General features: G+C 32.3%; 1 protein-coding gene across 1 annotated transcript; it reads left to right on the top strand.

Annotated features, from left to right (window-relative positions):
• The first annotated feature begins 8,867 nt into the window (after positions 1–8,867).
• LOC121242181 lies at positions 8,868–10,329 on the top strand. The gene is made up of 2 exons (XM_041140094.1): positions 8,868–9,387; positions 9,616–10,329. Exons 1-2 carry the CDS (start codon positions 9,166–9,168, stop codon positions 9,988–9,990), a joined length of 597 nt encoding a protein of 198 aa, XP_040996028.1. The 5' UTR covers positions 8,868–9,165; the 3' UTR covers positions 9,991–10,329.
• The last annotated feature ends 3,557 nt before the right edge of the window (positions 10,330–13,886 follow it).

The following is a 13,886-nucleotide window of genomic DNA, read 5'->3' as shown; positions in this document are numbered from 1 at the left end:
ATGCACTATGGCCGTGGGTCTCAAATACCCATTTTTGAATGGGAACAAACCAAGACCCGAAATTGATAGGGTAAGGCTTAGGGATGTCGGTGAAACTTGTGGTGGTGGTGGTTTTCCGTGGGCGGAGGCGTAGGAGGCGGTTGAAGACCAAATTGCCCAAATCAGAGATGGAGATAGATAGGCTTCACCGGTGGTAGATCGAAGCTAAGGATGGGTGCATTGGGTTGTTAGGAGGTCGAGGATAAAGTGGTGAATAAATGGTGGCACGACGTCGGCGCAACGGCGCAAGGAATGCCGCGGCTTTAATTTGTTCGTGGGAGCTCATGGCTGCGAGGGAGGAGCTGAAAATCGGAGGGGGAGGTCGCCAGCCGGTGGGGAAGGGAAGGAGAGGGGCGGTGTCGCCGGACGGAGGCGCATGGCGGCGGGCTGGGGGAGGAGAAGAAAAATGCACGGGGGAGAGAGGGAGTGGGTCGCAGCACGCGGGAGAGCAGGGGAGAGAAAAAGAAAATGAAAGAAAAGAAAAATGAAGAAGAAAAGAAAAAGAGGAAAGAAAAATGGAGGGAAAGAAATGAGGACCAATCTTCACATCTTGGGTCACAAAAATGATCTAACGAAAATAATTTCAAAATAGTAAGTCAAATAAAATAATTTAAACGTAATGATAAAATGAAAATAAAATAATTAAATCCAACAACTAATTAATTTAAAATAAAGAACAATTTAAATGCATCACAATAATAAATATTAAGAAAACTTAACAAATTAATTTTCACAATTTAAGGATCATAAAATAAACCATTTAAAAATATCCGATAATTTTGAAACGAGAGAATAAATTTTTGAATTATTAAAAATAATCTTTCAATAAAAATACACTAAAATATGGGGTGTTACAAAGTTTTTGTCCTGCCATGGCAATCCAAACACTTCCCAAAGTAGCCCCAAATAGTGCATGATGGGGAGGCCAAAAGCCACCTCACAACCATCCTTCACAAGGAAGCTTTCTTGATTGAAAACTATTCCCTATTGCCCACGGTTTTTGCCCCTTGTTTTGGTTGACACCCCAACACTCTATGGCCTCGTTTGCTTTTATAACTCCTCTCAACTTATCTCATATCATCTAATTATTATAATTTTTCTAAATTCTCATACAAAATAAAATAAACAATTCAACTTTTTCAAATCAGAAAAGAAAAATAATATTAAAAAATATATATTATAACAATATTTTATTCAACTTTTAACTTTAATCTCAACTCATCTCATCAGCAAAAACAAATTAGGCCTTGTGTCACTCACAACCCTCCTATCACCCTTCAGATGTGTAAGAGGCATCCAAGTCATTTCCTCTTTCATTTCATCACTTTCCAACTCTTTTTTTTTTTTAGAGAAAACCAGAGAGACTCTCGGGAAGATTTTCTGGCTTACTTTGCTCGACCTTTTTGAAGTAGTTGTAAGTATTTTCTCACAAAATCTCCTTCACAAAAGTTGTTTCTCCTTAAGTTTAGTTTCTGTGGGTATATTTTATGTTGATTTATGTGGTCCTTTGATCGATCAAAAGTTAGTTTAAGCATGAAAATGTTAGTCTGGGTGATAAACTGGACAGTGTATGATATTTTGATGATTTTGACCAAGTTATTGGCAAGATCTTGGTCTGATTTTCTTATGAACTATAGTTAAAGTATTTATATGAAAGTTTGATGAAGATTTGTTGTATGTTATATGCTTTTGATGAGAGTTTTACATAGATAAAAAAAAGTTTAAAATTGGAAGGAGTAAAACAGTTTCTGTTTTGTGTAAGCTTGCATCTTTGGATGAGCAAATATGATCCAATGGCTTTGCTATTTTTATATGATGATCCTAAGACTTTTATTTACATGTTAGGATATTATTTTAAGGATTTTTTTGTGTTGGTTTTGAAGATATGATTTTTTATAAATGAAAAGGTTTGGATAGGTCACATTTTTGATTTTTTGGATGGATCTATGTTGTGGTTTAATTTTGGCCATGTGATCTTGAGTTTAATGCTTGGATATACTCTAGGGCATGATTTTAAACCATATGATGTTGTTTTGTTATGATTACTTTCATGAAATATTTTAGATCAAGAGATTTGATCAAAACCAAACCTTGAGGAAATCGGTTTGTGAGAAAATGTTGAAGCCAAAAGTTAAAAATGGATTTTTGTAACTTTTGCATTTTTAATTGATGATTCAAAACATGCTAGTTATTAGGAGTGTGTTATGAACATATTTGAAGAAAATTTTTTTAAACTTTTGGAGTTCGTGGAGATGTTTTAAAAAGACAAAACCTTGAGAATCAAGAGTTGTATTTTTAGTGAAAAGGCTTGAAACTTTTTATTAAAAAGTTTTGTGATTTTGTGAAGTGTATTTTTGTTAGTTGTTTTAGTATGCTATTTGGACATAGGATACGATTTTCTATGTTGTAATATTTTGGTTCAAGCATGAGAAATGAGGTTTGATATAATTGCAACAAAAATCAAGAAAAAAGGCCTATGTGTGTTTCGGCCTTGGTGTTTGTCATAGTTGTGATATGTTTTAAATTTTTTTAATTAGATATTTGGATTTAGGACAAAGTTTACATGAGGAATATAAATTTTAGTGAGTTTTGGAGTTAGGATCAAAGCTTTGAAACCCGTTCCGGTGACCATTCCGGTTTAATCACTGAAACGAAATATTTTGATACCGGTACATTTCGTTGTACCTTCGAGATGGACATTAAATGGATAAATTATATATATACTCTATATTATAAAATAATATTAATACATATTTTAAAAACATACGCAATAATATTTTTTAATACAAATTTTAAAAACACATATACGTAAAACACACATATTTATTTTATTTTTAAAACCATAATATGTAAACACATTTTAAATTAAACTTTTGTGACTTTCGTCCCAATTTTGATAGGTTTTCCAGGTTACTAGACGTTTAGAGATGGAGTTGGTTGAAACTTGGTCCATTAGATCAGGTGTTCCAGACATGGTTGACAACATTGACAAGTCAAACGTCAAATTTGAGTAGTGCTTTCAATGTTTTGGCCTTTTGGAGATTTTTGGAATGATTCTCGGGAAGAGGGAGATTCACAGATGGGATAGTTGACTAGAGCATAAAAATATAATTTTGTCCCTCATTCTTTAGCTGATTTACAAAAGGACCTTGATTTAACTTCATTCTTGCATTCAACGTAATTTCAGTCTAAAATGTCCATTTCGGCAAAACTAGCTGACTTTGACTCGGTACGGAATAATGATCTATTCCATGCCGGTTACTGTTCCGGCATAAAAAATTTTTGCCATTCTGACTAGAATGGAACGGATTTTAAAATTTTGGTTGGTTTGTAAAATTCTTAAATTATGGGTAAACTGATCATTTTTCCATATATAGAGGGTGAAATGATAATTTTATTCTAAGATAATACTTTCATGTTTCTAAGTTATTATTGATAAGTTTCTAACATTTAAAAATCTCTATTTGTAGTTTCTCGTGTTTTGCACATTTCTCCGTAACGTGATGATCATTGTAAGTTCGCTTGTAACTTACTGTCAGATTTTTGTGCATATGTGTTGATAAGGGAACTGTTGTCTATATTCTTATGTTATTATATATGCCATGTCACTATATGTTATTTGTTACATATTATATTCTGTCACATAATGTTTATCTGTTACATGTTATTCTATGTCACTAAATGTTATCTGTTACATGTTATGCCATGTTATGAAAGGTTATTTATTACCTGTTATGCTATATCATGAAATGTTATCTGTTACATGTTATTCCATGTCATGAAATCTTATCAGTTACCTGTTATGCCATGTCACAAAATGTTTACCTGTTTGATATTATGTCATGTCATTCATCTCACGTACATGTCATTTTATGTTATGTCATATCGTTTGTCATCTCGTTTCACGTCACGTCATGTCTCGACTATAGAGTATGTCTCAAAAATAGTATTTTCTTAGTCAATTATGCCTGAAATACTCATGACGTAATCACTATGATTGTCTGAGTATCATCATTGATAATTCAAGCGAGGTACTTCCGGCATATCATTATCGTTGTTAAAATAGCTCTACTTAAACGCTCCTGGCATAATTATTCTAATTGTTAGAATATTACTAGGTACTCTTGGTATAATCATTATAATTGTTAGGATATCTTATTTAAAATACTCATGGTGTAATCATTGCAATTGTCTGGGTATCTTTGAGGAATATGTTGGGTAGAATCATTCTAATTGTTCACTATCCATAATGAAATAACTGATGAAATCATTTTGATTGTCTGAATTCATTTTAGTTTCACGTACAGTTCATGTTCATTTTTAGTTCAGTTCACGTTTAGTTCAAGTTCAATTCATATTTAATCTCAGTTCAGTTCACGTTTAGTTGAAGTTCAATTCATGTTCAGTTTCACGTTCAACTTTATGTCATGTTTATTCCATGTTAGTTCAGTTCATTTTATGTCAGTTCAAGTCATGTTAGTACATGTCATGCTATTTGTCAAGTCACACCAAGCTTACTCATATTCATATTTTGCATTAATGTTTTTATTGTCATGCATGCTTAAACTATCAATTTAAGTTATTTGTTAACTTGTTGAGATTTGTAATTAAATCTTACCGTGGTAATCCCAATTACCATTTTCCTCGGGATGGTAGACAATGTGTTAGGATCAGGAGGCGCACTAGAGGTCGACAGACATGAGACGGTCAATTAGACGGAGCTCATAGCCTCAATGCTCTGATTTATCGTTGGTATTATGACATCCTTGACTGAGTTGCGCGAGCTACTCAATGGATTAACTTAATAGTTGTTTTAGTTCTTACTTGTACTTAAGAAGCTCGGTCTCCAGTACTCTTATGATTACAGACTTTTTAGACTTATGATGTAATTTTGAATGTCTATCACATTCAGTTTATGAATTATGTTTCAATGTTTAGGGATATATCTTATTTGGTGCACAATATTGCTTAAAGAAAAAAAAAATTATCCACTGCGAATATTGCATATTACTTGATGCATTGCATCTTTATTTGTCATGAAAGGGGGCATGTAACCTTGTATTGTATGTCCCGATGCTTCAAAGTTGGCTGATTCCAAGCAGAATCTGAGAATGTCACAAAAATAATATTAAAAAATCACAAACTCTAATATAATATTTATTTTAAAATATACTTTCATCCAACTTTTTGTCTCTCATTTTTCAAAACCCAATAAATCATTTTAACCCAAATCATTTCATTATTATTTACAAAATTTTAAAATACTCTAAGCATTCAAATATACTCTAAGATTTGGAGTGTAAGGAAATCATGATATAGCTAGTGAACAACTATTTTACAACTTTTACATAATTTTTTAACAAAGTATTATAACTTTTTTTAATTTAAACCCATAAAAATCAAACAAAATTGAAATAAGTTCAGATATTTATATTATTTTATTAAACAATGGTGCAAAATTCTTAAAATAATTGTTTCTATATCATTTCTTTATAGCTTATAAATAATACCATCCAATAAAAAGTTTGCACTATTGATGGATATATTATTTTTAATTTTCTACATTGATGGATATATTCTATTTAAAATCTTGTAAAATCTGCCACGACCCCTGTGGGAGCTCTAGCCTGTCAATCTAATCATTGCCACTCCTTAGAGTGGTAATGCAACTGCATAATCAAAATCTTACATGTTATTTCATCAAACCTAACATGACAAACTGACATGGCATCTACTTGGGCGACATGTGACATTCATTTCGTGGTTATCATTTAGTTGTCTAGATACATTTCAGTAAATACTCTGCATAGAAACTTGTTTGGTTTAAAATTTTACTTTGAAACTTGTTTACATATTAATCGTGTCCAGTGACTTCTGCGATTAGTAGAGTCGAGTGGCATCCCAAAATTGTCCATTTTTACTTTCCATTATTCTTTTGTTTATTTTCTATACTCAATAGCTTTTTCCTCATTTTACTTTGCATTTGATCCTCACATAATCTTGCAAGTTATGTACATCGCTTCAACGAACTCATATTTGTTTGTTGTCACTGGCCATGACCTACATCAAATTCGTATCAGAGCTTTTGGTTTGAAATGGATTAAAAGGAAAATTATCTTATGTATTTCATTTTCGATACTCATGAAAGTGTAGTTGAATAATTGATTGGTCAAAACTTCCATTCTTTGTAGTTGCAACGAAGAGTAAGTATGACTGGCAAACCATTTTGGGAGGACGTAAGTTTCAATTTGAGGTTAAGTTGATTTTTGCAGAAAATGAGAATGATGTAAATACACAATCAAAATCCTACATGACATTTCATCAAGTATGACATAGCAAGCTGACATGGCATCTGCATGGGCGAAATGTGGCATTCACTTTGATGGTTGTTATTTGATTGTCCAGATACATTTCAATAAGTGCCTTGCATAGAAATTTGTTTTGTTTTAAATTTATTTTGAAACTTGTTTACATATTAATTAGTTGTTGGAAGTTGCTAAAATATTAATAGGGTATTGAAAGTTTTTTTTTTCCATTTATTGTAAGCTATAATTAGCCAAAATCATGTACTCCTGTATAAGAACCATAAAATGGATGAAATGGGGAAGATTACTTTCGGTTTAAACAATATAGACCACATGTATTGCTTTCATTGGAGTTGAGTGATTCTTCTTGAAAATCAAGTTTGTGGCTTGCGAGTGTCTAGGGGTGTAATCGATCCAGTTTGGTCCTCGAAAGGGGGGTCACAGAGCGTCCATTATTTTTGCCGAACCGAACCGTTAGCTATCTGTCCAGTTGAACCATTTGGTTTGATTCAATCCATGAACAATTTTTTCCTCTTTATTCTTTTTTTGACAAAAAAATTAATACATGGTTAATGAATATTAAATTAAGTAAAATTAAAATTAAGTAATATCTTTAACATTTTATATATGGTTAATGAATATTAAATAATTTTATTGTATATATGGTTAATGGTAATCCCTTAGATAAAAATTACATAATTAATTTATACAACTATTATATAAAATAATATATTATATATAAAATATATATATATACATTCGGTCGATTTTGGTTCGGTCCAAAAAAACTACACCCCGAGACTGACCAATAAGACTAGAGATCCAGACCCAACTATTTGGTCTAGTATGTTTTTTCGGTTTTGTCCAATAGTCTTACAACCCTAGTCCTGTCGAGTGACGTCGATAATCAGTTGAGTTGAGTGGCATCCTCTAGTCCTGGTCAAGTGGCATCCTGGGATTATTAATTTTTACTTTCTATTATTCATTTGTTTATTTTTTTTCTTTTCCATACTCAGTAGCTTTTTCCTCATTTTATTTTATTTTTGATCTTCACATAATCTTGCAACTCACGTGCATCACTTCAGCGAATCCATATTCGTTTGTTGTTACTGTTGTGGCTTGCTTTAAGAAAAACTAGTATTTGTGATAAATTATTTACGAGAGTGACCATTTGCAGTGAGAATGAATTCATTTTGGAAGAAAATAATCGTTTTCATAGCATATATAACTGGCTACAAATAGACATTTTTCTTGTAATGTTTGTAAATAAAATTACTATCACCTTATTTTTTTTTTTCTATATATATCTAAATCCTTTAGCATCAAATTTATTATATTAGCATTTACCAAACTACCAGCCATGGATCATACTAATAATAATCTCTTTAATTCGACTAAAGGGATATTTATATTCTTTTGGAGAAAATGAATTTCATAATATAATTAATATTCTCACAATACATCATGTTATCATATTCCAATATTATCGAGATGTGACCAATTAAGATATCATTGCTCGACAATATCAAATAGATCTATATGTACTTGATATTTGAGTTCATTGATTAAATAAAATTAAGAATCATTGCTATTAGTGAATATGAATCAAGATAGAGTTCAGTTGACATGCAAGTATATGATCCCTAGAATTTGCATTCATCCTCATCTACGATTAGAAATTATGATTTAGATCTTCTATGCATCAATACATGATCATGATCTCATTGGGTGGACCTAAGTAATCATATGTTCATAATAATTTGAGGATTTAATTAATCCAAAAAGCTGTAAACAACTTTATTGAGCACAAGTAATCTAACATATCACTATTAAATCAGATACATAAACCCAATCATAAGATCACCAATCTATATCAAGGTCAGCGCAGCAATTAACATTTGAGTTTGAAGTGCCTACGGACGATACGATCGAAGATGTACAGTTTATCTATGCATGATACATTTTAAGAGCTCCATTAACCGTCCGATATATATAAACATGCATGCATGCATGGCGTTTCAGAGTATAAACTAGTATTTTATATATAAATATATATTTGGAAATGATAAATGTTTTAACCACTTAGAGATTCCACAAAAATAAGCTCACAAATTAACAATGATTAATGGTACGCTCGTTAGATTGTAAAGTAGATCTAAAGATAATACGCCATTTCTATTTATCTCTTTATAATTGTAGATTTCTCAATAAAAATACGTAATAAAGTACGTTCCAAATTAAGGGAATAAGCCAAAGAAGAGGCATGCTTGAAGAAACACCCCGTTGCAAAATTCAAAAGGAAGAGGCAAACTGGAAGAAAATTGTAAGAAGTGTTTGTTTTTTTTCAGAATTTGGGTTGCAATAGAGATAGATCTTGATGTGGTAATGTGTAGATTGGTTTTAAATGCAGTGAAGGAGAGTAGGATTTTGGGTCATTAAAGTGCTACCTACTTAATTGCCACCTTAAATGCTTTGGCCTGCCCTCCTTTTAATAGGTTTGATGAAAGCAATTTAAGAACCCTCTTTAGTAGCCACGACCTCTTTGCATGACTCTTTGCAATCCAAAGGTGGTGGGGGCACTTTGAGAGTGTACAGCGTTTTACGCTTCTGCGTTTTACTCCTAAATATTGTTTCCTCAACTGCTCAGAGTTAGTTGATTCATTTCTCCTGCTGTCTCCATCCTTAGTTTTCTTTTCTACTTCTGCAATATTATTGCAGATCATAACGATTGAGTGGGAAAGAGAGAGTGTGGATGTGGGAGATCAAGCTTCTTGACAAAGAAACACTTTGATCTTTCGAAGGAGAGTTTGGAGGATATATAATGGAGCTTCCGGAGCTGTCTTTGGCTCCAACACAGTTTGTTGTCAACAAGACTAGCAGTGCCTATAGTTCATCTTCAGAATCCGACAGCAACCCTTCTCGGAAGAGGAAGTTTTTCAGTGATTATCCGCTGAAGACTGATGAAAAAGTAGTTCACACAAGTGTTGATCTTCAACTCAAAGACCCTCTGCCATTGGATTGGGAGCAATGCCTTGATCTTGAAGTCTCTCTCTCTCTCTCTCTCTCTCTCTCTCTCTCTCTCTCTCTGTGATTGAAATAGTTTTAACATATCCCAATGTCCTAATTTTCCTATATATGGTCTATACTCTAGAGTAGGTAGCTTTGCTTTGGGAACTTGATTCTACTGATAGAACAGCCTCCATATTTGGAATTATTAAGTGCATATTTATAAGTAACTTGATATTCTGATTCCCCATTTTTGCTGTTGCAGTCAGGAAGGATGTATTATCTAAACAGAAAGACCTTTAGGAAGAGTTGGAGCTGGCCCAAGGATCGAAAGCTTGACCTTGAACTCAACATCGCGACACATGATCAGTACTCCAATTGCTCCGAGCAGTACTGCAGCAGCGACAGCTCTGATAAAGTACTTATTGATGGCTCCAAGAAGAAATACATGACCTCAATTAACAGCAACAACATGATGGCTTTGCCCTGCTTGAATTGCCATCTCCTTGTCATTCTCTCAAAATCTGTTCCCTCTTGTCCCAACTGCAAGTATGTCCATTCGCTCCCGTTCCAGAAGAGCCCACCACCACCCCGAGTCCCTGCGGTCAAGTCACTCAACACCTTAAGCCTCTTAAACTGATTCATGTCAATCTATGGACCATGCAGAAAGTGTAGCATATATATATGCTAAGCTACTGGTTCTGGTGCTGATGTTGTACTCGGTGGAAGAATATGGATGCCTAAAATGATCAAAGCAGAGGAGAAATTAACACAAAAAAAGGAACATTACTACAGTATTTATGGGTTCATCGATCTCTTTTTCATTTTAAATCTAAGAATTTATGGAATATCCATGTATAATCTGAATCTGCTCGAAAAGTAGTAAATGTAAATTTATGAGAACTGTTTCTAGTAATTTATTTGTTTTAGAAAGTCTTTGGGAAAGTATGCGAGCTAAAGGATGATGGTCTGAATTTATGCTTCTGCTCAAAGGAAATTCTAGCTTCACTCACACTATACAAAATGGGCCTGCAAATGATATAGATTTCTTGTCCCCTTTTGCCACTACATTTTTCGTTAAGATGATTGTTGCCAAATTTATGATGATGCCATGTTGAGGTCTGAGGCAGTAGTACAAGAATAAATCTTCATAACTTCCTCACATTTTACATTCTATATTTTTTTTAATTTTTTTCTTTTATCAAATATTTATTATATGAATAATAAATAGAAAATGTAAAATAATTTTAAAAAAATAAACTCAAAAGAAAATTTAAAAAAAATAAAAATTTAAAAAAATATAAAATATGAAGTATAGTAGAGCTTATATAGCAAAACTCGTAATACGAATGGGTCTATGATGCCGTTTGACCTCCAGATGATCGGTCTGGCGGTCACCTTTCCAAGACAAAATCAGTATTGAGAGAGAAAGCTGACGTTAGTAGTGTTTAGCTCATTTTCCAAAGCAAAACTTTAAAGGCATTTGCACACCTCTTGTTATCCCGACTGAACCAACCGTGAATGCCAACGGTGGCAGCAAGATATTAAACCGCCGAGTATATATTACTCTTGCGTCTTATTTTAATCATATTAAATAGTATATAATATATTTAATAATAAAAAAATATATAATAAATAATTATTTAATAATAATAAATATATTATTACATCATTTTTAATGAGATAAAAATAAAATAATAATATAATATATAAAATTTTTCTAAACCAATTACCTTCATCGAGATTTACTTAATTTTTTAGTATCCACATTTACAATATTATTATTATTAAGAAATTTTTATATATCATACTATTATCTTACTTTCATCTCATTAAGTATGATGTGACATATTTATTATTATTAAATAATTATTTATTATATATTTCTTTATTATCTAATGGTGATGATTATACCATATACTACTGTATAATAAAAGTAACGATGACTCAAAAAAACCAAATATTAAGATTATCTCAATATTTTTGAATGTATATTTAGTTTCTAATTTTAATATGATTGTGTTTAGATGTTAAATTGAATTGAGTTAAAATGATAAAATATTGTTAGAATATTATTTTTTAATAATATTATTATTATTTTAAGATTTAAAAAAATTAAATTATTTATTATATTTTATGTTAAAATTTGAAAAAATTATAATAATGAATTAAGATGAGTTGAGATGATTTTATAAATTACACGAAGGCTTTGCTATACTTCGAGTGAAAAGGACGATCCTCCTTACATGCTGTGGCGGTGACAAGTGTCACCAACATGTTATTTTCTTTTTTTTTTTTAAAAAAATAAAAAAGAGAAAACTTGATATATTCAATAAGTCTCCATGGTCTGTCAAAATCTGGGTCCGTCTTCCTTGCTGCAGTTGGGTCGGCCGCCAAGTTGCTGCAAATAGTTTTAAAGTAGGAGTGGAGCTGTTATGCCGCCTCACACTTTCTGCTAAGGATACTGCCTGTAATTTTTTTTTTATATTTTTTTAATATATTTAAATATTTTAAAAAAATAAAAAAATATATCAATATATTTAAAATTATTTTTTTAACTACTAAATAAAAAAAAGAATTTAATCAACGGTTAAAATGGGAAAGTATAGTAAACTTTCTCAAAATATTTAGTTAATCAAATAATGTATATTTAGTTAATCAAATAATTTAATCAAATAACTATCTCGGATACTTTGTAGTTTGTCTTGTACTTCTTTCACAAAATAAATTTGATCATGAGGGCACAGTTATACCCCAGGTTGCTAGTGTTGGCAATCTTGGTCCATTATATGTTACGTATTCCCTTCAAGGCAAGGGCTGTACAATACAAATTGAGGTTTAAGATAAAATTTAAGTAATCTATTTGTAAAAATATAAATTATTATATGGAATAATTTTCAAAATTTTCAATAAAATAAGATTTTATTCAAATGATTTTTTTTGAATTTATATTTAATATAACAACGTAAAATGAGGCCTCAGTACAAATTTTGTACCTCAATTTAGCAAGATCTTAAAAAATTTATTTAAAATATAAATAGTTCATTGTATTAAATATTAGATTTAATATTATGAGGCCTTGCACACATTAAAAAAAATATAAAAATCATTTAAAATTTTATTTAATAAAATAGTTTTTATTTTTATTTTTTTAAAACATGATTTAAAAAAATAATTCATTTTTATTTTTAGATGCCTTATATAGAGTGGGGGCCTTAGGCAATGGCCTAAATGGCCTTGCCATTGAGCCGCCCTGCGTCAAGGCTTATGTTATTCAACAAAACTGCTAGAATGCACGAGGGAGTAAGGCACGAAAAATACACGAAACACATGTCAGCATCATGAAAGGACTCTTTTATCTAATAGAAAAATTATATTCATTATCCCTATACATCATACAACTTTTATTTTTTTTTATTTTTTTATTTTTTTACCAAGTGTGTAGTATTGATGATAAGTAGAAGAATTCAACTAGTTTAAAAAGAATAAAACAAAAAAAAATTTAAAAAGTATGGTATGTGGCATTGTGTGGGGATGATGAGTAGCAAAACTCGTAGATAATGAATCCATCGCCTAGGAGAACACTAGAGGCCCAGGAGAAGAGAAGAACACGGGAGAAAGGAATCCAACGACGGAAGACACACCCCAACCGTGGGACGTGATGGACAGGTGACGATTTTCCTTCAATTTTCTGTGGCATTGGGTTCTTTCATTCGATCTTGTGAACATTGACTAGTTAGGGTTCTCTCATTGTGAACATTTGGTTCTCTCATTTGGCAAGACAAAATGAAACAGGTGGTCTGGATTCACAATAAAAAGTTGTTTCTTATGGAAGGATTATTTTGTTTGGTAAATATGTGACAAAGGCACACTCATATGAGATCGAGAGGATTGACTTTCGAGTAAGTCTATAAATTATATTCAAATCTAGTAATTCTCTAAATTCATTTTCTATGACATATGCATACTGCAGATTTTGAAATTTGGAGGTTGATGTCTCAAAGAATCTTTCTAGTGCCCCCAAAATGGATCATTCGTGCATGATGGGATTTTAAGCTAAAATTTAATACTAAATTAGGATCGATGGACAAGTAGTTTGATGAGTTTATTGGTTGTTGATTGCATAGAAAGCACTAGTGTAGGAATTTACTATTATATTATAGAGCACTGCTATGTAGGAATTTACTATGGGGCTTTCGGTCATTTACTCCTCAAATTGTGGTCAAATGTGAAAACTGCCATAGCATATTTCCCCTCCAGTGATTATCCCTCCTAAGGCTGAGCAAAAATCCAACAATTCGACTCCGAATCAGACTCCGCACCAGCTCCGTTCCGACTCCGCTCCGGCTCCGACTTGTCGATGTCGGAGTCGGAGGTTTTTCCCTCTTGGAAGTCGGAGTCGGAGTCGGAGTCATTGATGAACCGACTCCGACTCCGCTCCGATCCGACTCCGACCCTCCGCCTCCGCCTCCGCCTCCGACTCTGCCTTAGCCTCCGACGTGACCCTCCGACTCCGACTTCGCCTCCGATTTTATA

This window comes from Juglans microcarpa x Juglans regia, chromosome 1D, assembly GCF_004785595.1.
Source record: "Juglans microcarpa x Juglans regia isolate MS1-56 chromosome 1D, Jm3101_v1.0, whole genome shotgun sequence".
NCBI classification, from domain to species: Eukaryota; Viridiplantae; Streptophyta; class Magnoliopsida; order Fagales; family Juglandaceae; genus Juglans; species Juglans microcarpa x Juglans regia.
Note: the sequence above shows the minus strand (reverse complement) of the source record. Positions and strands in the feature narration are given on the sequence as shown.